The sequence below is a fragment of the Zingiber officinale genome, chromosome 4A (assembly GCF_018446385.1).
Source record: "Zingiber officinale cultivar Zhangliang chromosome 4A, Zo_v1.1, whole genome shotgun sequence".
In the NCBI taxonomy this organism is placed as follows: Eukaryota; Viridiplantae; Streptophyta; class Magnoliopsida; order Zingiberales; family Zingiberaceae; genus Zingiber; species Zingiber officinale.
In genome coordinates this window covers 159,624,988-159,652,780 of record NC_055992.1, presented here as the reverse complement: position 1 = coordinate 159,652,780, position 27,793 = coordinate 159,624,988, and the positions used below count along the sequence as shown (strand labels likewise).

The window sequence follows — 27,793 nt, the reverse complement described above, 5'->3', positions numbered from 1 at the left end:
TCCTTCTGGTAATAAACCATTAGGTTGTAAGTGGATACTAAAACGTAAGTATAAAGCTGATGGATCAATTGACAAGTATAAGGCCAGACTTGTAGCCAAGGGGTACAAGCAAGAGGAAGGCCTTAATTACTTCGATACATACTCACCGGTGACAAGGATTACGTCCATACGAGTGCTAATAGCCATTGCAGCACTGTATAACCTTGAAATACATCAAATGGATGTTAAGACTGCGTTCTTAAATGGTGAGTTGGAAGAAGAAATTTATATGGAGCAACCCGAAGGGTTCATGACTCCTAGAAATGAGAAAAAGGTGTGTCGACTTGTTAAGTCGTTGTACGGACTTAAGCAAGCGCCTAAACAATGGCACGAAAAATTTGACAAAGTAATGCTGTCAAACGAATTCAGAATAAATGAATGTGACAAATGCATTTATGTCAAAAATACACCTGAATGCTATGTAATTGTCTGTCTTTACGTAGACGACATGCTAATGGGCAGTAATCATGATATAATCATGACTACAAAGAAAATGTTGACCAGAAATTTTGATATGAAAGATATGGGTCAAGCAGATGTTATATTGGGAATTAAAATTCTCAGGACATCAGAAGGGATAGTTTTAACACAATCCCATTATGTAGAATCTGTATTGAAAAAATTCAATGCGTACGATCTCTCTACAGTGAAAACACCTATGGATCTAAGTCAACACTTAGCGAAAAACCATGGTGAGACCATATCGCAGTTGGAATATTCTCGGATAATAGGCAGTTTGATGTATCTCACAAACTGCACACGTCCGGATATTGCCTGTACGGTCAAAAAACTGAGTCGTTTTACGAGTAATCCAAACGACACCCATTGGAAAGCATTGATGCGAGTTCTCAGATATTTGAAATATACTATGAACTATGGATTACATTATGAAAAATATCCCGCTGTGTTGGAAGGATATTGTGATGCTAATTGGATATCAGATACAAAAGACTCCAAATCCACTAGTGGATATGTATTCACGATCGGTGGGGGAGCGGTATCTTGGAAATCCACTAAGCAGACTTGCATTGCTCGGTCAACTATGGAATCCGAGTTTATAGCACTAGACAAAGCAGCTGAGGAAGCTGAATGGCTGCGGAATTTCTTGGAAGATATTCCTAGCTGGGTGAAACCTGTGCCTGCCGTACTAATCCACTGTGATAGTCAATCGGCGATTGGAAGGGCACAGAGTAATATGTATAATGGGAAGTCACGACATATACGTCGTAGACATAATATCATTAGGCAATTGATCTCGAATGGAGTGATTGCAATCGACTATGTTAAGTCCAAAGATAATTTGGCAGATCCTCTAACGAAGGGGTTGAGTCGAGATCAAGTATACTGCTCATCAAGAGGAATGAGATTAAAAATCTACAACTAAAACGACTGTAGCGGTAACCCAACCTTGTTGACTGGAGATCCCAAGATCTTGGTTCAATGGGACAACGAAGTTACAGAAGTTGTGGTCCAGCACATTAGATAGTTTATCTCTATCCCAATCCTAGGATGAATTTGTGTTGTCCTACCTCATGTAGTGAGGTTAAGCTTATGCTTTTAGTGACTTCTATACCTGATAAGGTGGAGTATGGTAGGATACTCTTGATAGAAGTGTCACCTATGTGAGTGTGAAGACAGGCCGCTTCAATGAAACACTCATGAATCCAAGATGGTATCCATGGCCGAAACAGAACCAACCATGAGAACCTAAAGTAGGTGAGATAGATCTCTGTGTGGGTGTTATTGTCTCAGTATACACCAACAGCTGAGCAGTTCAAGACATCACGTTCACTGCGCAGCCTAGTATACTCGATAGCATTTCACTACGAAAGGTTCAAAGCCACAAGCTACCTCTCCCGATGCAGTGACTTATCGATTGGACTCTTGTAAAATATCAGCATGCATACACGCATTGCATTAATTTCCATTCATGTGGGGGATTGTTGGATATTGGGGCCTTAAATGGACCAAAACTGTTGGTGCAATATCCCTCAGGTCAAGGTTGACCTGGGTGACCAAGCAGAGTCTTGGTTTGAGTTTAGATGTTTTGACAATAAGAAATTGATTGAAGAAGAGTCAAGTAGGTCAAGGTTGACTGGATACTTGACAGGGAAGTCCTGGTGAGTGAAGCCAGGCAGAAGGAAAACCCTAGTGAGTGAAGCTAGGTGAAAGTCCTGGTGAGTGAAGCCAGGCAGAAGGAAAACCCTAGTGAGTGAAGCTAAGTGAAAGTCCTGGTGAGTGAAGCCAGGTGAAAGCCCTAGTGAGTGAAGCTAGGCAGATGGAAAACCCTAGTGAGTGAAGCTAGGTGAAAGTCCTGGTGAGTGAAGCCAGGCAAGGGAAAATCCAGATGGATCAAGGATGATCGGACATCTGGTGTTGGGAAGTCCAAGTAGGTCAAGGGAGTGACCAGATACTTGGCATTAATAGAAAAGTCTAAGTGGGTCAAAGGGATTGACCAGACACTTGGTGGGAAGTCCTAGCAGGTCAAAGGAGTGACCAGATGCTAGGCATGATGTACCAACAGGTCAAGGTTGACCGGATGTTGGTTTGAGAGGCTTGGAACTTGGTTTTGGGCAAAAAACCAAGTGTTGGATCGATCAGTGGATCGATCCAGGAGCTGGATCGATCAGTGGATCGATCCGGGCTCTCGAGCGCAGAGCCTCGGATCGATCCGTGGATCGATCAGATGTTCCAATCGATCGATGGATCGATTGGGACGCAGCTCGATTAGCGCTGGATCGATCCGTGGATCGATCCGTGCGTTTAGCATAGAGGCGCTCTGGATCGATCCGTGGATCGATCCAAAGCCTCCCGATCGATTGGGAACATTCGAATCGATCGGGATCCGACCGTTGGCGTCGATAAAGGCCGCAGACGTTCATTTCCTTCGGCATCTCTTCACGGTTTCATCTCAGATCTTCGCCAGCTCCTCCACAGCACTCTCAAAGCTCGTGATCGCCAGTTCTTGAAGGTTCTTGGAAGCTCTCCGAGTCAAGAGGCGGATCAAAGGCAAGAAGAGAAGCTAGGGTTAGGGTTTTCTGCATTCATTGTAAGCTTTGTGCTTGTATTTTGTTTCCCTTTCCTTCTTCTTGTACCGAGAGTCTTGTAGGGCTTCTCCGCCCTCGGTAGTTACCGAAAAGGAGTATTTCATAGTGGAGGGTGCGTGCGTGGTGTGGATCCTTGGATTAGTCACCTCCTTTGGAGGTGGATACCAAGTAAAATCCTAGTGTTAGCGTGGTTGTATTTGTTTCTGTATTTTCCGCTGCATATTCTTGAAGAAACAAGCAACGCCAAGCACCGAGCGAACGCGACGAGCTATTCCCCCCCCCCCCCCCCTCTAGCTACTTTTGGTCCTAACAAAAACGATTTAGAGGAAGGAAGCCATCAATTGTTGAAAGACGTAATTGACTTCAAAATTGAAATCTACGATTCGCGTAGATAGATTTAGACTATTAATTTGCTCAAAACCGATTAAGGGTGAATGAGAAATTAATGTTTAAAGTCAGCACAAAATAACATTTATTATTCATTAATAAAGTGCATGGGAGAATAGTCCCACATCGGAAATTCTCGATGTGTATTCTCTACTTATTAATGAAGATGTGTTAATGGAGTTAACACAAAAATAAAAGGACAGGTTACCCCTTAGCACAGGGCGAGCAGGTGCTCGCACCTGTGAGCCCGCCACGTGCGCACGTGCGCAATGGGCGCTTTGTAGGCGCACTTTGCACTTTGCCTACGTGGCACTCAGGTGACGTGTCAGGCTCGTACCTGACGTGGCAGCACCTATGCGGCATCCTCGTGGGCAAAGGGAGATGACTGGACTGTTGACTTAGGGAATGGATGGCTACCGTTGATCAACGTTGATCAAATAGGTATGATGGATCGCTTGTGATGCGATCTAGAGCGTTGGATCGCAAAGAGTAACGATCTGACGGCTTGGGATGAGACTTGATCTGAAGCATCGAATCAATGGATCCAGATTCGATGGGAAGTCGGAGTGCTACGATTCCGAGACGTTCGTCGTCGTTGTATCTTGGGAACGAATTACAACAATCCGTTAAGCACTGTAGCGGAGCAATATCGTTTACGGAGATAGTGTCGAACACTAGCCTCGACGATCAATTTGCATACTCCAGAAGCTACCCAGGGAACAACATGTAGGAGGCATCGAGCATATCAATTTCGTGTACACTCGTGAATTAAAATAGGTGCACAAACACTAACGTGCTGTTTGAAAAGAAGGATTTTTTTTTAAAAAAAAATATTTTTCAAATGGAGTAAAATAACTTGAAACCTTATCAAATACATTATTTAAATATTAAAATCTGACTCATATCATGGCCAACTTGTATTAGGAACTGATTACGTACATCAACAAAAGAGAAACATTATCACATTAATTATTTTACTCCAAATTACAATTTGTTGTATAATATACATTTATAGTTTGCAATATTTATTATATTTATGTTATTTATAAATGCCAAATCGATATGCCATTAGATAATAATACATATTCAATATCTCCTTGTGATCTTATCCTTTTGAGAGTGTTTTAGGATGGAATGTTATTGTCTCGACCTAAATGATATGCATGGATTCAAATTGTTTAGATGACAAAAAGAACTAAAGGCCCTGTTAATAACTTTATTATTCTCTAGTAATATCCTATATAGGAAAAACTTTCCTATCTAAAATCTCTAGACGTCTTCTTAGACAATCTTTTACCAGAGATCGAGTAATAAAATTGCATAATAAAATTATCAAATGCAAAATTCACTTATCTTTATATGTCAGGATGATCTTGACGTTCTCACGTGCCAAATTGGGAAGGATGAATTGTCTGGGATGATTGAGATGTTTAAGAAGATTGAGTGGGTGAGTGTCCGAGTACTGAGTTGTGATGAAGCTACTTGTGTGCGAGTGGCTCAATTACCGAGCATTCTGAATGCTCGAGCATGAAGAGTGCTTGAGTGGCCTGAGAGAGTTGAGCCCAAGTGAAGAATGCTGATTTAATTATCCTCGGGTCAAGGTTAACTGTTTGACTAAGCTCGAGTTGGTTGAGCTTAAGTTTTGAAATTTGACAATATATGAGAGAGAAGTCAAGTAGGTTAAGAAAGGACCGGATACTTGTCTAAAAAAGTTTTAACTGGAGGTTAGGCAATGGAAAATTCTAACTGGAAGTTAAGCAACAAAAAGTCCTAACTGAAAGTTAGGCAACGGAAAAACTTTAGTTAATGAAGCTAGGCAATGGAATAAATGGAGTTAGACAGTGAAAATCTTGAGAACTAGGCATTTGGGGAGTCTTAACTAAAGATTAGGTAACGGAAAAACCCTAGTAAGTAAAGTTAGGCAATGGAAAAACTCTAGTTATTCGAGTTTAATACAATCCGAATCTTATGGAGCCTATTGATTTAACGAATAAATCTCATCCTTTGATAATTAAATAAATAAATACTAAGTAATGTGCCTGTTATTATATCGGGATTAAGAATACGCACATCCATAATAACAAAGGTTCTGTTCTTTTATGTTGTCAGTATAAAAGGAACAACCTTAAATGATCCTGCTCTATACACACATAGTGTACTGGTGTAATTTTATAATCAAAATAAACTAGTACTAAATTACACTACAACCATTCCAATGATTTGTTCCAATTCATCTTGGTTGTGAGTTTCTATTTATAATTTATAAGCAACTAATAACATGATCTTCTGTGTGGCACCACACACCATGTTATCTACAATATAAATTAAATGGACAACTGTATTTAACTAAATGCAGACATTTGATCAATGTGATTTTTATTTCAAAATAAATGTTTATACAAAAACTAAGCTTTTAATATACATTCTAACAAGTTCAAGTGCTGAGAGCTGAGGCTAAGTGTCGAAGAGCTGAGACCAAGTGTCAAGTGCCCAAGTCCAACTGTCCAAGGGCCAAGCACCACGAGAGATGAATTCCTAAGTGCCAAGTCCTATGTTTCGAGTGCCAAGTCCCAGGTGCCGAGTGTTGAAACTATCAATTGCCGATTGGTATTTTGCACAGCAGTAGTCCAACTACCGATTAGGATTTTGCGAAGGAGTCACTCGACTATCAAGTCACCCGAATCTAAGTTGGAATTTGTGTTTCATTTTGTCAATGCATGTTTTTAACATATTTTCTTTGAAATAGATTTGTTCCCTCCGATAGTGCTTAAAGGTTACGTTGGACATCTATTTCTCAAGATACATACAATAATTCGATTACGATCATAACCAAGTATTAGTTGTTCCTTACCCCTATGATATCGAGATAAATAACCTCCTATTTCCATTATAATTGTAAAATTAAAGTCAACAACAAGTGATCGTGATTTTGGAATTGAAAATCAGAGTAAAAAAGATGATGTGTAAATGACGAAATGAACTTCTCATTTATAGAGTTTGGAAAGTAGCATATATTAAATTGTAGTCATTAATTAAAAAATTGTGAAAATAATCTCAACTATTTTTTAAAAAAAAATACAAACCCCCTTCTCAACGATCAGAACCTATAAACAAAAAAATCCCATCGAACCGATGATTCGACAATCAATTGGGTTTTTGATCTGTAACCGGTCTGGCGGGTCAACGTGTAATCGACCCATAATTGACTCAACGATTGGAATCACAAGTTTGGCGGGCCAGGCAAGTTATGGTTCAGGCCCGGTGAGTTAGGTCAACGGATAACATGTCTAGCGATCCGAGTCAACAAATAACCATCCCAACGACTTGGGTGAATGAGTAACTGGTCCGTTGACCCTATTTTGAGCCAGGGTCAAGTCCTCTTAGGATCCGACCTGTGAGCAGGTCTAGTAATTAGTGTCTTTTCCACTTAGGCGGCTATAGATCCGCTATTTACGTCCGATCATTTCAAAACGTTATTAATACATTCGTTACACAATTAAGTAGACATGAACAATTGACGGATCAATTGATAAAATTGTTAATTGATCAGACCATTCTGACTTCTATGCTCACAAGTCTCACTCACTCTCTAGTTATTCAAGTTTAATACAATCCGAACCTTAAATTTACACCCACTTGTGGACATGGATGTAATCGTAATATCTATACTTGTGATTCAATTTAAACCGATCTTCATGTCATGAAACTCCAACATGAAACTAAACTCCCATACACATTACAATCCATTTTCCATATATTTTTCACTCACCTTTCCTAACACATCTTCTTTTGTTTTTTTGTCAACCAAAGGGATGCTTTGTTTCAAGAAAAGGAGAGAACTTTTCCCTTACTCATCCAATATTTTCTTCCCTCAAGTAAACAATGATGTTTTTTTTATTCCCTCATGGTTCTCCCAAAGAAACACATTGTTCATTATAATCAATTCAACCTTTCTTTTTCAAAGCAAAGTTATTCACTTTATTATATCTATAACGTAGAAAATGATCCCACAAAAACAATCATTCTTAGACTTTTTTTGCCCCTTTAAATTAATGAAGGATAATAAAGAAATTGCATCATGATCACGTGCACACAGAAGGCCGAATAAAATAATTAACTCATCTCCAGTCAATTTGACGAAGACATTTGATCATCTCTTGTCTAATCACCTTTTAATTCACGTGCACTGTTCGCGTGTTGTAGAATTAGGGAGATGACGATAAGTTTGGAGTCTGGTCGGATCTGGTCGGGTCAGGTCAAGAAGACACCCACATGATTTGACATAGCGATCCAACATTTCCGGTCGGCCTAATTTCAAGATCGAGCGAACAAGTCCAGAGATTTAAGGTAAAAAGATAATGCGATGCTCGTTCATGTTCCAAAATCCAAAAAAAAAAAAGAAAATTTTGATAATTTCATGATAAATTAAGAATAGCCGATGAGTCCAGAAGTTTAGTATCATTTTATTATACTATTTATTGTTTTCATGAGTATTTAAGTGATAATCTAGATATTTTATTGTGGTACCATAACCTCGAAGACAAAAATAATAATCCTAGTTAGCTGAGATTCGAACCGTGGGTGTCTGAGTGATAACTTGGATATCTTACCGCGACACCATGACTCCGAAGACAAAAATCATTGACTATCCCTGAGTGGCTAGCTGGGAAAGCGTAGAAGCCTAACATTTTTTGGTTACACCTCTCATTTGGAAAAAAAAAAATTCTTAAAAATAGACTATAGCTAAAATTCAAACTATGGATGTCTAGATGACAATCTGGATATTCTATCACGACATCATGACCCAAGGATATTCATTCATGTTCCAAGTAAGTATTAAGATGTGTTTAATTTAAGTTATCATTCATAATTAAAATTATAAAAAATAGAATATATTCTAATATTATTTGATTCAATCTTTTGACTATTTATTTTAAAAAAATATTTTTTTTTAACTAAGAATCAAATAAAACCTCACACATCCAAATTAATTACATTATGGATTATATTAGTATATGCTCTGAAAATTATTCATTATTCAAATCAAACAAGACTAAATAATATAATCTTAAATAGATAATCAAGATAATTAATAATAACTTTTAATTAAACATGTTAACACAGAAACACTTTTTAATGTTTATGAATATCAACTTCTATTTCAACTTCAATAATTTTTACTCAAAAATTGAAGTAAGAACTTATAATTTTTCTTACTTCTATTTTTTTTTTATGGTTTAAAATTAAAAATTGATATTTATATCCTTAATAAATTTATCATTTTATATAATTATCACCGTACTTCTGTAATATTTTTTTTAATAATATATTATATTTTTTATATAATTTGTATTTCTAGAAATTTGTTTATACATATTTTTGTGTATTTATATACATTTTGTCATTTTTTATTTTTATTAATTATATATATATATATATATATATATATATATATATATATATATATATATATATATATATATATATATATATTCATTATAAAAAATTTTGATACAATAACTAAAATATAATAATAATTATATAAACAAATAGTGTATCCAAATTCTATTTAGATAATTAAAAAAGATTAATTTTTATATTTTAAGAATATTTTGTCATTTAACTAAAAATTAAATTTGAAAGTAATTATTCGCCAAACACTTCAATTTTACCTTGTATTAACTTTTTAATTCTATTTTCAAATACTCCATACTTTAATTTGTCACTAGCTTCAAAATAATCTATATAAGAATCACTTTTAAATATACAAAAGCTCTCCCAAACACACCCTAACCCTAAGTATCTTCCGCTTAGATGAAGCTAAGTTAAATAGAATTTCTATCGCCATATCAGAATAGTTGAATATGACACTTCACTATTCGCTCTAGAGATTAGGTAGACAAACTATGTCCTTAGAGAACTAGGTTAGATCTCCACTTTCTCCCTTAGCTCTGTTGATGGGGAGGACTCAAAGGTTGTAATAATTGTTAATGAGTGGGGAGCGAGTGCTTAGGAGCAATAAGCAAAGCTTCAAGAAATAGGTGGCTAGGTAGTTGGAGCAAAAAGCAAGCAAACATCAACCCCACACCAACAATGACGAGGATATTATGAATTTTTTTCTTGTCAAAAATTCAAAAGAGTACCTTTAAATATTAATATTGTCAAAAGAACCTCCTTTTGTTTTTCAAAATCTTTCAAAAAAGAACTCCACTCTTTCAAAAATACCTTTGGTATTTCACGTTTAAACAATTTGACTAAATCTACATCATCTTAAAGAAGTTTTGATGGAAATTACTCTAAAGAGTATATCTTGAATCAATATTTCAGATTTATCATACTTTTATTTTTAAAATGGATGATAGAGGTCGAGGGGTATTTTGGATATGGAATTATAAATGAGAGGCTATTTTAATATTTTTTTAAAAAATATTGTTGATCAATTTATTGCATAGAACACTCAATATAATTTTAGCATTTATAAATATTTTTTTTAATGGAGATATTAAGGAAGTAGGTTATCAAGTCGGCCACAAATTATACAGCTTTAATTTTATTTTATTTTTTTTAAAAAAAAACAAAACCATGAAAGTAACAAGAGACATTGTCTCATGCGTTTTGGACGTTTGTTCTTCCTGTTCTGTCACCGATGAATAATTGAAGAAAAGTTACGACATAAACATCCCAAAAAGTTACAAAATTAATTTAATAATGATTTTTTTTTAAAAAAAAAACTAAATTTCTTTCTTTTTTTCATTCTGAATTAAATAATGAAAAAAATCCAGTGAGGCCACGACGATCGATGTGCGGAAGCAGCGGAATTGCGGATCTCCGAGTCCTGCGGATCCGCGAGAGATTGGCCGTGTGCCCGTCAGATTCCGCACGCGTCGCCTGGACGGGCCCATTGCAAGATGATTGATGCGGCGAAGGGAACAGCGGATCCTCCTCCCCAACATACTTCCACTGCCAAGCCACTTCTACAGAGTCCATGACAGCGACGTGACGTCAATAATAATTATCTTCCGCTTCCGCTGTTTTCTCTACCTAAATGTTTAATCCTTTTTTGGCCGATGCATTCTTTCTTATCGCCCCCCGAGAGTTTGATTCGATCTTATAAACGCCATCGTTGGCCGTAATTGTTGGGTTTTGGAAGGGGTTAAAGTGTGTTTAATGATTAGGGAGGGGTTGTTTAGTAAATAGTCATCGCAGAGCTCTTTTTAATTGGAGAGCTATCTTAATTTCATGATCTGAGAGAGATAATTAAGAGGGGCGTGTGAGAGCCCTTTGGCGAGCGCTCTCCGTGTGATCACCACCGAGTGCGAGGGCGAGGGCGAGGGCGAGGGCGATGCCGGCTGCGTTCACGCTGGGTAAGGGCGGATCTTAGTCTGGGGAGGAGGCGAGAAGGGTGAAGCTGACGCCTTTCGCTCCGTTGTCTGCGGATCCGGGAGCGGGTGGAAATGCATTAGGTGGGTTTTTGGTGATATATTTGCAGTTCGTGTTTCGACGATTGGATCCGTCGGGGAACAGATGGTGCTTCTTTTTCTCTCTTGAAATTTGAGATTTTTTTTTCTTTCTTATTTTCTTGTGTAGAAGAAGAAGAAGGAGAAGAGTTTGATGCGGAAGGTGCGGGTTTTGTAGGGTTCGGGAGTGTAGTATCTGGGTGTTTGAATTGAGTTGCTGCGATTTCGTTTTTTGGTTGCGTCTCTCTGTCTTGTTCTCTTCATTGCTCGATCGCAGCAGTTCTGTGTACAAAAAAGGTTAGGAAGTTATTCTTTTTAATTGATTCTGTCAAAATCTACGTTTAGGTTACTTTTGCTTTGTTGATTCTTTGGTCTGTTTTGTTGATTGCTGATTTTTTTTTCTTTTCTTAAAGGTATCAAAAACACACTTTTGTTGCTTTTTTACTTTGATCTTTTAGCTCGTTGGCTAATCTTTTCCTCTGATTCTTTGTCTTTGACAGTGCACAGGACAGAAGTTGGATAACTTCGATTGGCCCTTTAGGTTAAGATCTTCAGAATAATCCCCATCCCCCCTACTTTTACTATTTAGTCTGTAAATTGCTCCTGAAGCCAGCAGGTTTTTCATCTCTGTTTTTTTTTTCTTTTTTCTATCAGAGTTGGTGACTAGCTCGGATTGTTGTTTCCCATGATCACATTTGACAATTTGTTCAAAGGATCGCCCATGAAGCAAACAGTCAAGTGCCTGGACTCCCAGCTATGGCATGCCTGTGCTGGCGGAATTGTTCAGATGCCGGTGGTGAACGCCAAGGTCTACTATTTTCCTCAGGGTCACGCAGAGCACGCCCAGGAGCTTCCCGACTTTGGAACCTCCCAGCAGATCCCACCTCTTATACCTTGCCGTGTGACTGCTGTGAAATTCATGGCCGATTCAGACACTGACGAGGTATTTGCTAAGATCTGCATGGTTCCTCTGAGACCCAACGAATCAGATTGTACTGAAGATGATGGTTTGGGTCTTAGTATCAATGGTGTTGACTCGCAAGAAAAACCTTTTGCTAAAACGCTAACTCAATCAGATGCTAATAATGGTGGCGGCTTCTCTGTTCCTCGCTACTGTGCTGAGACAATCTTCCCGCGGTTGGACTATTCGGCTGACCCTCCTGTGCAAACTGTGTTTGCAAAGGATGTGCATGGTGTGGTTTGGAAATTTAGGCATATATACAGGGGCACACCTCGCCGGCATCTGCTCACTACTGGATGGAGTACCTTTGTCAACCAGAAGAAATTAGTTGCAGGGGATTCAATTGTGTTCTTGAGAACAGAGAAAGGGGGAGATCTTTGTGTGGGAATACGCCGAGCTAAAAGAGGTGGGATTGGTGGAGGTGCAGAGATCCATTCTGGATGGAATCCACCAAATGGGAGTTTGGCATCCAACTATGGAGGTTTATCTGTCTTTCTGAGAGAGGAGGAAGGTAAATTATTGAGGGGAAATGTAAATGGTGCGGGTTTGAGGGTGAGTGGCAGGGTGAGAACAGATTCTGTAACTGAGGCAGCAAGTCTTGCAGCTAGTGGACAACCGTTTGAGGTTGTGTACTACCCCAGAGCAAGTACACCAGAGTTTTGTGTGAAAGCTGCATCAGTGAAAACAGCAATGAGGACCAAGTGGTGTCCTGGTATGAGATTTAAGATGGCCTTTGAAACTGAGGATTCTTCGAGGATTAGTTGGTTCATGGGAACTATATCTTCTGTTCAGATTGTAGATCCCATACAATGGCCTAATTCTCCTTGGAGACTTCTGCAGGTAACCTCTTTATGCAACAAGTATGAACTGTTTGCAAGTATAGTTATAAGTTTGTCTTTTGGTGTTTTAATATGATTGTTGAACTTTTCATCTGATGTTACTACTTTTTTCATTGTTTTCATGCTCGACGGTTGTATGTTACCCTTATGTGATGACTATATTAGTAGCCTCATGATGTTGTGGAATTCTTTTTCTATGAGATGCATTAAAGTCTGAGCAATGACTTGTGCATTGTAGCAGAAACTGATTGATAGTTGTAAGTTTATTTTTCTCTATTTTATTTATTATCTTTTTTTATCAGTGTTACCCCAGTGATCTCATAGTTACTTATCCCTTTGATGTGTAGTAGACATTGGACAATCAGGTTAATGCTTATAACATCAGAATAGACAAATTATGTTATTTTAATATCAACTTGGTGAGACAATTAAATTTAGGGTTCCAGAACATGTATCTTGGTTATTTATTTTGACTTGGCATATAACATTATCAAAAAAGATCCTTCAATAATCTGTTTATTTCCTGATCTTAAAAGTTTTTTCCTTGTCTATCCTACTCAACACATTTGAGAAAAGTACTTATGATATTTTTCATCCTAATTTACTTTTTTTTTTAAACTTGTCTATTTGTTAATCTGTGTTGAAACATAATCTTCTATCAAGGACACTAGGGTTTTCATGAACTCATGCAGATGCATTATTGCTATTTGAGCTTAAGTGTCTGTCTTATGCTTTGTAATAGAAATATTGGACAAAACTATAGGAAAGCTCAAAAGTAAAATAATAATTCATTTTCCGCACATTCTAGATTTATTCCTCCTAAAGTTGAGATGTGCTGGTATCTAATTAACTAATATTAAGCTTTCCTAATTTTTCATTGTGTATCATACATTATGCAAAATAGTTTTTCTTCACTTCATCTTGTTGTTTCTGGATAGAGAATTTTTCCATCGTCTTTGCAGCTTATGTATTGTCCTACCATTCTGATCCAAGTGTTTTTCTAATTCGGAGTATTTGAATTGACTTGTCTGATAACTTTGCATCTTCTCCATGCTTTCTATTATGCTCTTGATTTCAATTGCCTCCACCATTTACACTGTCTTGCAGGTGACATGGGATGAACCAGATTTGTTACAAAATGTAAACTGTGTGAACCCATGGTTGGTTGAACTGGTCTCGAGTATCCCTCCCATCCATCCGGCATCTTTCTCTCCTCCAAGGAAAAGACTCCGCATTCCCCAACATCCTGATTTTCTAGAAAGCCAACTTCCAACACCAGTGTTCCCTGGGAACGCTGTAGCTCACAGCACAAAACCTTTGTGCTATTTCCCAGATAATATTCCTGCAGGCATACAGGGAGCCAGGCATACCCAATTTGGTATATCTTTATCAGATCTCCACCTTAACAAACTGCAGACAGGTCTATTCCATGCTGGCTTTCACCACCTTGATCGCTCCACTTCCCTCCCTAGAATGTCTTCTGGATTCCTTGTTGAGACTCCTCTCACTGATAACAATATATCTTGTTTGCTAACGATTGGAAGTAATACTAAGAGCACAAAAAGCTCCTTGAACAGTAAACCTCCACAACTAGTGCTTTTTGGGAAGCCAATACTGACCGAGGAGCAGATATCTCTGAGCAACTCAGCAGAAACTGTGTCCCCTGTGGCCACCATAAACAGTTTTGGCTGCAATATGGAGAAAACAATGAATACATCAGATAGTGATGGTTGTGGTACCAATAAGAATGTAACTCCTGTCATTTCATCTTATGGTGGATTCCAATGGTGCAGGGACCGCAATGTGTCAGGGCTTGGCCTGGAAACTGGGCATTGCAAGGTTTTCATTGAGTCAGACGATGTCGGTCGTACCCTTGATTTATCCATGTTTGGTTCTTATGAAGAACTATATGGAAGGCTAGCTGATATGTTTGGGATTGAAAAATCTGAGATGATGAGCCATGTGATCTACAAGGATGCTGCTGGTGTTGTTAAACGCACAGGAGACGAACCTTTCAGGTTAGACTCATGGACTTAGTCCCAACCCAAATGACATTTCAGGGTGCTCTGTCTCTCTTGAAAATATCTTCCAATTGCTTCTTTCTTTAGTAGTTTTAATGTTTTATATCTATTGTTGATATTTTCCCCTAATTGATTGTTAGTTCTACTTGAATGTTTTCTAAGTTAAAAATTTCAGACTTTTGCTTATTATTCTTCTATGCATATTGTTTATTTTCATAATTGATACTATTTTAGTATAGCGAAGGGGAGTCTTAACGCAACGGTAAAGTTGTTGCTGTGTGATCTAAAGATTACGGATTTGAGTTGTATAACAAACCCTTCCCCAGACCCCGCATTAGCGGGAGCTTGGTGCATGGGCTGTCCTTTTATACTACTTCAGTATAGTGATCACTTAACATTGTTAGACCTTGGCTTAAAGATTAATGCTTATTATCAATTTTAATAAACTTTTTCTAGATTTAGCTCACATCTCCTAATTCTCCACTTTGAATGTGTATTTGTGTAGTGCCATTTCCATTACTGTCATAGATCTGACAATTACATACTTGTTAATTTGTCATTACGATCTTCCTAATTTGTTGGAGATATGTGTTACTTTTAATCTGCTTATATGTGACAGACTATGCTTGTTTCCTAGGATTATGTGCATGTGTTTCCGATAAGCTGGTTTTATGCTTCTTATCACTTTATTGCAGTGACTTCATGAAAGCAGCAAGAAGGCTCACAATATTGACAGATTCAGGCCGTAATAACATCGGAAGGTAGGGAAGTTCATGCCAACAGTATATGTTTACTTTTCCTATGTCAAATCTTTTTTTATCGCAGTAAATTTCCTTTGTGGAGTCCTTTTCTATTTCAGTAAACTTAAAGTTCAATGAAGGCTTTCTTCTCCATCATTTCAATTCCATAACGAGAAATCTGTCACATTTGCTCAAAAACATGATACTTCATAGTAATTTTCATAATGCATTTGTCATTGAAACCAGGCCACTCTAGATTTTTGTACCTTTCAGTATAATGAATGCTCGAAACACATTCAATTTGAATGCTGATGACATCAGGGCTGTTACAAAAACTACACACTAACCAAAACTAAGTTGCTAAATGATTCAGTGGAAAGTAAAATTAGTTCATGGAAAAGTTTTTATATCCGATTCATTGAAGTTTTCCATTTTGCTTGTCTCTTTCAGATTGGTAGTACCTGGACTACTCAATGCAAATGTGCAGTGCTGCAGTTGATTCGCGGAAACCCTCTAGGAGCTGGACGAATGAGATCCCGTCGTCGAATCTTTGCCCGTCCGAATAGATTTGTAGTCAGAAACCTTCTTCTCCTCTACTCTGTTGTATTCTCTAAACCGCGATTGTTTCCAGGATACTCCTTGCTCATGTGACAATTCCGTAGCTTGAATATCCGCACCTTCATCATATTACTGCTACTGGCATCTTTGTGGTTGACTGTTCTGTACACCAATAACTCCAATGATTTTGGCAGGGAACAGACCATAAGAAACAAGTTCAATTGTTTTGAATCGGACCCCTACTTAAATTGTTTTCACTGGAATAATTTTACCTTCTTGTTCCTAAGAGTGTTGTTGAAGTCTCTTGCTGTTTCTGGAAACCCGGTCGGGAGGATTTAAATAATGGCGGTGCACGTGAGGGGCAGGTTTGGCACCGGGCAACATTGGCGCCGTCTCGTGTGGCCCGTCCTCGGTATCGGGCAATCCAGATCGACGTTGCCATTACGCCATGAGACAGGATGCACCGATGCAGCAAGAAATCCAAAAGATGCAAATCAAAATGTAAATACGAGTCTTGTTGTATATTATTTTTTATTTTTATTTTAAATTTGTCTAAAAGAGTCAAACCAAAATCCTTTGATTATTCACTTAAAAGGCTTAATCATTGCACCATTTTTTCGGGGCGTGTTGTATATTATTAGTTTAACGTCAAATTGCAATTAAGAAAATTACATTGACACGTACATTCAATTCATAGACTAGGAGTATTTAAATTTTACCCTTTTTTTATCTTTTTTTATTTCTAACGATTTAGTATTATCGATCATAGAATAAGATATAATTTTATCCTATTACAGTGAACTTTTGCATGGAAAAAAATTAGACATCCAATAAAATAATTTATATCTATTAAAAATTAATCCGAATTAAACACCGACATAATAGCTATCAATATAGATAGCAACTATGTCAATCTGAATTTACATTGTAAAATTCTCCAATCACCTTACCCTTATGAATCTTATCTCATAATTTCTACAATATGAGAATATCTTTGCGACGATAATGAAAAAATATTTTTACCCTGCTTGATGATTTTATAATTTAAAAAGCAGAGATGTATATAAGAACTCCAAATTACAAGTCAAAACATGTCTGAATGAGCATGTTCTATTGTTGGGTCAGCTCAACCGGTCAAACGAGATGGCACTTATTAGTGACCGAGAAGCCAACGTTGCTTGCCTTGCTTTCAGGGCCTTAATTAATTAATCATGGACATTTGGACCGTGAACAGGCGAAGACAGCTAACGCAAGTGGGTGCCTGCCGTTTAAAGATCCAAGGAGGGGTGACGTCAGGATGTCCGATTCGGGCTCCGTTCCCCGTCGACCGGGTCCGGTTCGGCCCGTGAAATCATCCAATTGCCGACTCTTCGGGAACTGGGGTTCATAATGCACCGCAAGTCAATGTCTCGGACCTGCTGCGCCGAACCGGACCGGCTCGGCCGATCGCTGAGCCAGCATCTGAATGATTAGCTTACATATACCATTTATATATATATATATATATATATATATATATATATATAAATTGTAGCGAAAAGCCGAAAACACACCAGCAGCGCTATGTATCAAGGATAATTATCAATGATGTAGAATACTATACCTCAATAATATAGGTAATGATATAGAACAAAATCTATGCAATAAACACTCCAGTCGAAAGTAAAACATGTGACTGGGTAGAAGATAAAGCTCCAACAAAATACACACAGACTTGATATGTTCAGAGTCACAAAACTTATGAGAGGAACGGAACGCTTTTCATGTGTGAGGTGTTTGTCATGGGAACTTTTTTGTTTTAGCCACTGTTAAGAGAGATGTACAAGTTGCCAAGCAGAATGCAGCATAAACCCACAGCAACTTGCAGTAAAAGGTCACAAAAGCAATCCAAAAATCAAGCATAAGTTTCAATGTTTATTAGATTCCATTCAGGATGATATTTTTGCACGATAGCAGATAGATAGTATTGCACTATAGCCACTTGTCATGGAAAGTACTAGCATTAGATAGTTGTTCTCTTACTCAAATCATTCATCCAGCGAATGGTTCAGATCTATATAGCAACCACCTGCATTAAAAGAACTTGTTAAATAGTTCCTACAAAAGTACTTTTATTTGAAATCTAAAATGACATAAATCGACCTTCAGTTGTGTTTACCACGTAAAGTGAGAAAATAAAAACAAAAACAAAAATCAGACACTCTAGATAAAGTATGAACAAGCCGAAAATTCAAAAAACTGGAAATCAGCATGGCAACTGATTGTTTGCTGCCGCTGTAGGGGTTCCAACAGATTAAGAGGCTCAGGCAAGCTTACTAAGAAGCTCACAGACAGCTGCTGCCAGCGTGAGCCTAACAGCTAGAAAACTCGCACCCTTCTCTATCACTTCTCCTAATATGACGCATGATCTTCATCATCATCATCATCACATTATCATCATCATGAATCTATATGTGACCCAACTATTTGGGGCTGGCTAGAGGCAAAATCAAGAGTTAATATTATTTAGTAGAGTACTTTGGGTGATACACAGGACAAAGCAAGAGATTTAGTTGCAAGCAGGGTAAGGAGACTTGTGGACTTAGTCCAAGGTTTCTATGTAAAAATAAAATGATTAAGAAAATAAGAATGACTAAAAGCAGTAGCAAGATGGGAAGGTTGCAATAACAAAAATATAGTTAAAAAGACAAACAAACAAAAAAAAGAGCTATGATACACTCAAAAGAAAAATCTCAATGAAATGCTCAAGGATAGACACATAAATTCATGGCCCACCATCTCACTTTTTGTGGGCCCCATCATTTTATGTGTCTATTCTTAAGTATTTCATTGAGATTCTTTCCTTGAACATATCATTTTTCCAAAAAAAAAAAGACTAATGGACCATTCTTCAATCCTTTTCTTTTCTCTCTGTCACATGTTGAGAATTGTTCTTTTCTATCTCATCCCTCTTTATTTGTTTAGGCTTTGCTTCTTTTTTTTCAATAAAAAATATTTTATGAATTTTTCATTGTTTAATGCAATGAAACATTACGGTTAATGAAAAATTTTATTTTAGAAATTGAAAAACATGCACATTTTTTTTATAGGAAGATGACTTTCTTTGAGAAAGAGAAAAGTCATCTTCTCATTCATTTGCAAGTCATTCACTCTATCAATAACCTTCTTGTCTTCACCCTTCACTCTTCACCCACCATCTAGATTGATCTATCCAGGCAAGTTCGGCAGCCCAAGTTGTCACTACATTGGGCTGGATAGACTGGCCAATCGAGTTTGCCAGGCTAGGCTAGTCACTTTAGTAGGTAGGTTGAACCAAGTGAGCTAGTCAGGTCGAGCAAAATGGACAAGATGAATAGGTTCAAGCACCCGATCTAGTTGGTTGAACCAGTCATGGCAATTAGAATGGGCAAGTGAGGATATCCATCCATCCATCCAATATTTTATTATTTACCAATTGTTACTCAAAGATAATTATTACACCATATATATATATATATATATATATAGGATCAAGATTTAAAATATCATTCTGTGTGGGGTTCTAATTGCCAGCCAAAATGAAACGATTTCAGTGCTGTCATACTATCACTCAACACACTTCGGCATACTTTAGAGCAATGTGAGAATAACTTATATGAGTCTGAAACCCATAATTTTCATCTACTTAGTTTGTTTACCTATACCAATTACAAAGTCAATTGAGTAATTTTAGAACAAAAAATATGAAAATATAACAACCATCTCACCTGCTAATTATATTCTCGTTATACCAAAACTGTGTCATCAATTGAGCATCCTAAAATAAGCAAATAAGCCTATAATTTGTCAAATTCAATACTAACTAAATAATGTCGACATCTAGTGTTGAAATTAAATTCAATACCTGACCATAAATATATCTCAATTAACCAATGAGTTAGACTTGGACTCTATTAACCAATGTGTTAAGATTTGGACTAGTACAAACAAATCTAAAACAACTATAGGTAAAAGATACATATTCATCCAGTTTCTCCAACTTTAGTGGTACTCCTCTTTGCTACTATTGGTGCCTCTCTTCCTCTCTCCTCTCTTTTTAGTGTTTCAACGTCCATTAGTGCTTCTTCTCTTTCCCACCTCTCTCTTTTTAGGATCTCAATTCCTCCCTGTACCTAGAATCTTCTTATCTGTCCTTTTAGAACAATTCTGACAACCAAGATAGGTCTTGTCCTGGTTGTACCTCTAAATTTGTGTTATCATGGGCAACATGCATTTACCACTGTGACAAAGTAACATATTGGTTAGCAATCGGAATCCATTTTGACCATGCCAACTGATACAAATTAACACTTGAAGCCAAGTATTGATATTGGTCAAAACAAAAATAATAGAGATTTCCATGCCAACTGATGCTAATTAATACTTGAAACCATATAAAGAACCTATATACAATACACACTCACTAAACCATGGAGGCATGGACTTAATCCATAATTGTAACTCTAATAATTGTTAATAATAACTCCAATAATTCTAACACTCCCTTTAGGCTGGGGATAGATATTATCTTTGTCCAACATGGCATAAAAAATACAAAACAAAGAACGAAAAGATATTTAAGGTTAGACTATAATTGATTACAATCTTCAAGACAGTTTTAAAATCATGAGGTTGATAACGACCTTCAAGACAGATACTTCAATAAGCATAGGATGGACTTAGAGATTGCTCATAAGTAGTCCATCACATCAGTGCCCATACATTACGCAAAAGAACAAAGGATTTCAGCATTGTTGTAGGGATAAAGACATGTTATAGTCTAAAATAGGATTGAATGGTAAGATAAGATTTTGCCAAATGACACATCTTGCTTCTCGGCCTACAAAGGGCACGAGATGCAGAAGTTAATCTTTACAGATGAGTCAGATGACAACTAGACAGCCAACAATAGTATGGGTTGCAAATGAAAGAGATATCTAGTCAAAAGAACAGCCATGACAGTCAATTTAGAAGATCAAGCAACAAGTAGAAAGTCAGCATACTTGTTGTGTGATTAGATCTAATAAAATAAAAAGACTCAATCAACATATGGATGGAGAAGGAAATGACACAGATACAGCTCAGTTCCTGTGTCTATAAGGATAAATAAGTTAATTGGACCAATAAAACATAAAGACCTAGCTAGACAAGGATCAGCAAACCTTCGAGTTGGTGGCAAAGTTGAGAAAGGGAACAACAGGAATTAGGTTGTTTCAATGACGGAAAAGAAGATGGCTGCTTAAAACAAAGTTAATAGTTACTGAGGCACTTTGACACCAGAAAAAGAGATGCTTGGAGAAGATCTAATCCTCACAAAACGTACAATTCACTCTGTTGAGAATATCATGTTAGTCTAAGGATGGTAATCAGCAAAAGAAGAAAGGGGCTTGCCTAAGAAGTTCACATATCCAAGCCGGAGGTACTTTATTGTTTTCCCTTCCTATCATAATTTCATAAAGTATAACAGGGGGAAGAATATGATACATAACTACTGTATGAAGCACATGGAGATGAACCATGAAACGCATAGCATCAGACAGCCAACATAGCACGAAGATAAGAAACAGTATCTAATACAAAAATACCAAATAGAATAATAAGATAAAAATTATAAAATTTCAATTCCTAAATTTTTAATAATGTCAATCTCTATGCCCTAGACAACCCTAAATCTGAAATTATACGGTATCTAAAACAAAGCCCTAATAGTATAAATCCATCAATCAATCTGTAGAGGAATCAGATGATTTCTTTGATCGATGATGAAATCATGGTGTCTTTGCTATGGTGAGCCAACAGGTTAGAATTACTAGCGATCTTAAACAAAAGAAAGGAAGGGCGGACCTTTTTACCGTAGTTTAGTTGTAGTAGAGCTCAAGGCCCATGCCGTCGTGGATCTCGTAGTCCTTGAGAGTGATGTGATCCTTGTAGATGTTGTACCATTTCTGGATACGGATCTTATCGGCACGGGTGCCGGTCTGCGCCGCCACCAGCTTCTTGAGGTCGCCGATGGTATCATCCTCGTTGCACTTCACCCTGACCTTCTTCCCCAGCCGATCGTTGAGAACTACCTCGATCATCTTCGCCTCGCCTCCTCGCTCGCCTTCTTCGCTTCCCTTGTCGCTGTTCGCCGATGAGACTACGGAGGAAATTTATCTAGGGATAGCCTTTTGTAGTTTTATAGAGTTATAGATTTTTATTGAATTTTATAGAATTAGTTGGGAAAAGAATTTTAAAGTCGGTAGATTTTTTTAGCAAGATTTTTATAGATATTTATAAATTATATGGAATCATATAGATTTACGGTAAAAAACAATTCTAATTTTGTTATTTGTCAATACAATAAACATCGCTTTATAATTTTTTTTTTCAACTTTTATATTTTTATCTTTGACTAAAAATAGGATAACGTCTCACTTTATAATTTAAAAAATTAAATTTTAATATATAATTTTAAATATTTTTATTTACAAATTTAATCCAAATTATTATGAAATATTGGTCAATTCTTTAATTTAGTCAAATTTTTAATAAAATATTGAATTGATGAATTTGATTAATAATAAAATTAATAATATTATTATTAATTTGATTAGTAATCATATTATTAAAATAAATATATATAAATATATAAAATTTATTTAGGAGTTTTTAAATTTTAAATAAATTTTATAGAATATTTTTAGAGTCCAATTTCATTATACTTTATTAAATTATCTATTATTTAAGTTGAGAAATAATTTGATTTATTAATATATATTTTATATTAAAATCTAATATCTCAAGTTTCACTTCCCTGTACTGTCATCCAAATCAACTTCGACTTTGACTAACTTCTGAGTAGCTGACAAAAGCATCATCGGCAGCCTCAAAATAATTTTTTTGTTTGCTTTCCTCTTTTTTGTTGAACCGCAGGCTTCACCGGATGACACGAGCAATAGGAGAAAAATCTCCGCTGATAGCCTCCCACCATGAGTCGTCGTTGGAGAAAAGGCGGCAAGCGGTTGTCGTTTCGTTTCAACCGTTTCGATCCATTCATTTGTCGTTATAACGTCAGAGAACGGTATTTCAAAACAAGCCACATTATTTATCAGAACTTTGGAATTGAATGAGGCATTCCCGTTCCGACCGTTGCACTTCCATTCTAATAAACCATGGCGAGAGCACTCGACAAAATGCTTTAGAGGACTCTTAGCTTCGTATGAAATGTATGCTGAGAGGTTGATGCAAGTTGTCGAGAAGTTGAACAAGGACAAAGCCTTTAAGATAAAAAAATAATCAAAATTCAGGAAAGGTAAAAGAAAGGACTTATTCATTAAAAAAATTGTGATTTAAAATCTATAGAAATATCAAAGGTGGGAAGAAGATTTTTTATTTTATTTTTAAAGTTGTACCAACTGTTTTGGAGAAGGTTAAAATTTATATCCAAGGAATTCTAAAAGAATCTATGAAAATCTATTGAAACTTTGGATACGAAAGATTTTCATAAAATTTTAAAAAGTCAAATTTGAAACTACATAATTTTTTAAAACTCTATAAAAATATAAGAATACCATTAGATTTCTATAAAGTTTATAAAAATTTATTTTGAATACACCTAGATTTTTAAATTCTATAAAAATCATTCAAATACAACCCTCATTTTATTTTAATTTTCCAAAAAAATCTCACAAATTTACATTATTCCTAAACACAGCCCTCCTTTAAAAATTTTCAGAAAATAATCATTCACTCACCTTTTTTATATACACCTGAAATATTTCTAGCTTCACGAAATTTATTTAAGTTCTAAAAATTTGTTATAGTTAAAATTTTATTAATAATGATAGAAAGTATTATAAAATTGATAAAGTCAGATTATATATAAAAATAATCCAGTTAAAATAAATTACTTTTGTTCTATGAACTATCGAATTAACTTTCTAAAAACATCTCGCTATTTATCCCGTTCCGTTCCATGAAAAAAAAAACTATCCAACCATGAATGAATTCAAATTTAAACAATACGGCAAAGACTTGAACATTACTTTTGTCTTTTGCAGAAAAGTGGACATTCAACCAGACAAAGGATCACTCAAATATTAAACATGGGACTTTGAACCCATTACTTAGTGAAATAGTTTTGATATACAAAAAAGACAAAAAAAAATAATAAAATAAAATACAACTAGAGTTGCCATGTCAGAAAAATAAGGCATTCAGCTAGTTCCTTGATTTTGCTTCTGGTAAACACTCTCTAAGCATTCTTTTGCTCGATGAACCTTGGATTGAAGGTAGAAGCTACCGTTTTTAGCATTGTTCTCAAATAAAACATCGTATCGCTGCATGACAAATCAAACATCTTCAAATGTGCATATGAGTGTGTGTGTGCGAGATAAAGAGAGAGCAAACCTGCATGATTTCTTCCCATGTGGAATTCTCGGAGATACCCAATATCTGCCTAGCTTCCTGTTCAGTCATTGTTTTACTTGCTCGACGGATATTATTAAATGCTTCATGAGCTACGCCATTTTTATTGGCATCTACAGCAGTTTCAGAAAGAAAAGGGCGCAAAATGATTATAAATCTATGCCATTTACATGATGGGAAATGAACACATATCTTACTAAAAATTGACGGTGCAAAATAGTGACCTTTGCACAATTAGTTTTTGATCTATGAGCTCCAGTACATTAGAAGTTAGGCATATGTTGAGACCAAAATCTAAGTTGAAGTCAGCCAATCAATTCTATGCTTAAATGCACTACAATGCAGGGTATCCACTCAAAAGAACATAGTGCTCTTTGTTATGGATGCATCCCAGGAATTTCAAATGGAAGGAATAGGTTGAAAAGTACAACTCAATTATTTCAGAGAAGATTACACGTCGACTAATCAGAATGCAAAACAGACCTAAATTCACATCTTCATCGCAGAAAATTAAATATTGATCAATGGAAGAGAGGAAGAGTATTTCAACTTCGAAAGCTTAAACACCCTTGCAACATCTCTGCTAAAAGCACAAGATTTGCATTTTAAGCTCTCATCTCGAGCTTCAGTGACGAACCAAGCGCTTAATTATCGCTTTCACTGTGCAAACTATATTAACCTGTAGTAGTAGTTTTGTGGAATGTGCAAAAGAGAGCACAAGTTTATCCCTTACAACTAAAATAATGTGTTGTAACAAGAATGATGATCAGAAAAACTAAATCCATCTATATCAACATTTTGTAAATTTTTTAATCACCATCTGAAGTTCTAGGAGATTGTTTATGTATCTAAAAAAGATTTCTTAACAATTATTAAGAATATGTAAAGTGAACCATTCTTCACTAAACTAAAAAGTTTAAGCTTTTGTGATAGATAATCGCTTGATCAAATTTAATATAATATCAAAGCAAGAGGGTCAGTGTCCAAGTCCTTAATTTAATAAACTTTTTGTGAAAGAGTGCTCCAATTATGATTAAAAAAACTTTAGCTGGAAATCTAGAATAATAGTGAGATGTGAAGGAAATATTTGAAATATCATTAGCAAAGATATTTCCACCAAAGAAATGATTTCTGTAAGAACAAAGAAATGCATAGTAGTTGCATAACACTTAGACAACAAAGAACCATTGTTATATTCATAGAAATAATGCTGAAGAAAGAAGAAAAAGAAGGTGAAAGCCTTACTTTCCAATGCTTTACGGTAGGCTTGCAACACAGCCCTACCCAATATGCCAGAACCCATTATAATTAAGTTTGCAATAAGTTTTGCAGCCTGTATCCAGCAATAGAGTCAGTACAGAAGTGAGAATACTCACAAGAGCAACAGTAGTAAAAAATTTCAGTTTAAACTCAATGAATGAATTTGATCTTAACTTAAGATATTGAAAAAGAAAAACTAAGAACGGTAGAAAATGTAAAACTTGACATATACAAGGTAGATAATGGGTTTCTATAAACAATCACATCAAGTTTCATGTTGGTTTTGGATTTCCACACAAACTAAGAAAAGATCCAACTTCTTCTGAGAGAAACATAAGTGCTCTGTAAAAAAAAATTGAGAGGGCATCCTAATAAACCAAAAGTTCTTGCACTTTGTACACTCGAGACGATATATTTGCCCCTTGTCATCCAATTTAAAAAATCCTAACAAACTTTCAAAACAATTATCTAACAACATTAACCTTATTGTGATACTTTGCATTCAAGTGCAAGGTGTAAATTTCAGTATAAGTATTGATCTGATCATCTCAGGGTTCAACTGTGTTGACACTCAAAACAGAACAGTGTCAGCATAATTTTTGACTAGCTCCACCTGTTTGTACCATCCTATTTTGCATGCTTCCAAAAACAAGATCACAACCACTATATAGTCAATACAATTAGAATTTTGTAGAAAACATTTCAATTTATAATATACCTTCCTGGTAAGAGTGTCTCTAATTGCCATATTAATAGTTATCTCCATGGTCTCAAATTTCATTGCATGTTAGTTGCCATAGGCAAAAAATTTCATTCCATCAGCTGACCGTCACGAATATGATGTATTTTATTTATGCATTTACTTATCACTTTCCACTTATGATTGTAAACTTATTTTGATTGATCAATACACTTTGACATGTGTGCGTGTGTGTATAGGTGATATATATAGGGTGTCTGTATAGGTGATATATATAGGGTTGATTGTCTACTGCCTAAAATCACCTTTGAAAATTCCACATTCTCCAACCAACAAATTAGATACAAACTTGAGATCATTTTTTGATGTCAAACTAACCTGTAGTATTGGATATTAATTTTGAGTTATTGCATGACTAAAGTAGAATTGGCCAACATAGTGGCAAGTTTTTTTTTAAGAGAAGGAAAAATCCCAAACAATACAAATGACAGCGTTGACCAGTTTAAAGTAGAATATCATGGAAACAATATGAACTAATGCATGAATTGTGAAACGCTAAGAAGGTAGATTGAATAAATCCAGAGAGAAGTTGAAAATATTAGGTCAAATGCCCCACATGCAAAATCAGACTCGCTTAGGATTTAATCAAAGACTAATCATCTTCCAAAACCTAAATTTACGGCAGGTGAGTGTAACACAGATTATTCCAAAATTTGAGATCGTTAGGGTTTCATCTCCGATTTGGTAATGAAACCAACAGGGTTACGCAGCTAAGAACGATGAACAGACGCTGATCCCGAAACAAAAAAATTTATACACAAAACAACTTATATTCCATGGAGCACCATAATATTTACGGAAATAGGATCGTTAATCACAGGAGAGACACAAGAAGGAAAAATAAATAAATAAATAAACATACAAATCGATGACAAAATCAATTGCTGACCATAAAGACGCGTGCCACGAAGGCTTGATTCAATCAGCGACGATTTCCGAGAGGTGAGCAATTGGATTTCGTCTGGAAGTGGAGCTACACGATAGAGGGCCTAGAGGCGGTAAAGAAGGATTCCTGGAAACGAAGGGAACGCAGTACAGGGAAGGAAGAAGGTTCGAGAATATCTCATGAAGGGCAATAGCTGGGACAATTCCTTCAAGCCCATGTAATGATCCTCTCTGCTATTGGGCCACGAAAAGGTCCGGCCCATTTAGATCATCCTTCCACTAAGTTAGTTTATATATACTAGTGATTGTGCACACGCGTCACGTGTAATATAATACATTGAAATCACATTTGATCCGGTAGTAAGAGTGGGCCTCCCCCCCCTTTTTTCTTGCAAAGTCAACGCCAAGGGGA

General features: G+C 36.2%; 3 protein-coding genes across 6 annotated transcripts; 1 reads left to right on the top strand and 2 right to left on the bottom strand.

Annotated features, from left to right (window-relative positions):
* The first annotated feature begins 10,720 nt into the window (after nucleotides 1-10,720).
* On the top strand, nucleotides 10,721-16,280 carry LOC121971946 (auxin response factor 18-like). 3 transcript variants are annotated; one of them, XM_042523489.1, is made up of 7 exons: nucleotides 10,721-10,936; nucleotides 11,064-11,227; nucleotides 11,431-11,471; nucleotides 11,585-12,731; nucleotides 13,838-14,748; nucleotides 15,447-15,512; nucleotides 15,942-16,280. In XM_042523489.1, the coding sequence occupies exons 4-7, from the start codon at nucleotides 11,616-11,618 to the stop codon at nucleotides 15,988-15,990; spliced, it is 2,142 nt and encodes a 713-aa protein (XP_042379423.1). In that variant the 5' UTR covers nucleotides 10,721-10,936; nucleotides 11,064-11,227; nucleotides 11,431-11,471; nucleotides 11,585-11,615; the 3' UTR covers nucleotides 15,991-16,280. The 3 variants fall into 3 exon arrangements, with proteins under 3 accessions (XP_042379423.1, XP_042379421.1, XP_042379422.1); XM_042523487.1 differs by having other exon boundaries at nucleotides 11,061-11,227; XM_042523488.1 differs by lacking the exon at nucleotides 11,064-11,227.
* Nucleotides 16,281-17,943: 1,663 nt separating this feature from the next.
* On the bottom strand, nucleotides 17,944-22,236 carry LOC121971945 (ubiquitin-like protein 5). Of its 2 annotated transcripts, none has more exons than XM_042523486.1 (2): nucleotides 21,912-22,236; nucleotides 17,944-18,117 (listed from the first exon to the last, which is right to left on the bottom strand). In XM_042523486.1, exon 1 carries the CDS (start codon nucleotides 22,145-22,147, stop codon nucleotides 21,926-21,928), a length of 222 nt encoding a protein of 73 aa, XP_042379420.1. In that variant the 5' UTR covers nucleotides 22,148-22,236; the 3' UTR covers nucleotides 17,944-18,117; nucleotides 21,912-21,925. The 2 variants fall into 2 exon arrangements, with proteins under 2 accessions (XP_042379420.1, XP_042379419.1); XM_042523485.1 differs by having other exon boundaries at nucleotides 21,920-22,236.
* A 1,826-nt stretch (nucleotides 22,237-24,062) lies between these two features.
* On the bottom strand, nucleotides 24,063-27,562 carry LOC121971944 (mitochondrial import inner membrane translocase subunit PAM16 like 2-like). Its single transcript, XM_042523484.1, has 4 exons — nucleotides 27,386-27,562; nucleotides 25,722-25,809; nucleotides 24,459-24,589; nucleotides 24,063-24,388 (listed from the first exon to the last, which is right to left on the bottom strand). The coding sequence occupies exons 1-4, from the start codon at nucleotides 27,386-27,388 to the stop codon at nucleotides 24,266-24,268; spliced, it is 345 nt and encodes a 114-aa protein (XP_042379418.1). The 5' UTR covers nucleotides 27,389-27,562; the 3' UTR covers nucleotides 24,063-24,265.
* Nucleotides 27,563-27,793: the final 231 nt, after the last annotated feature.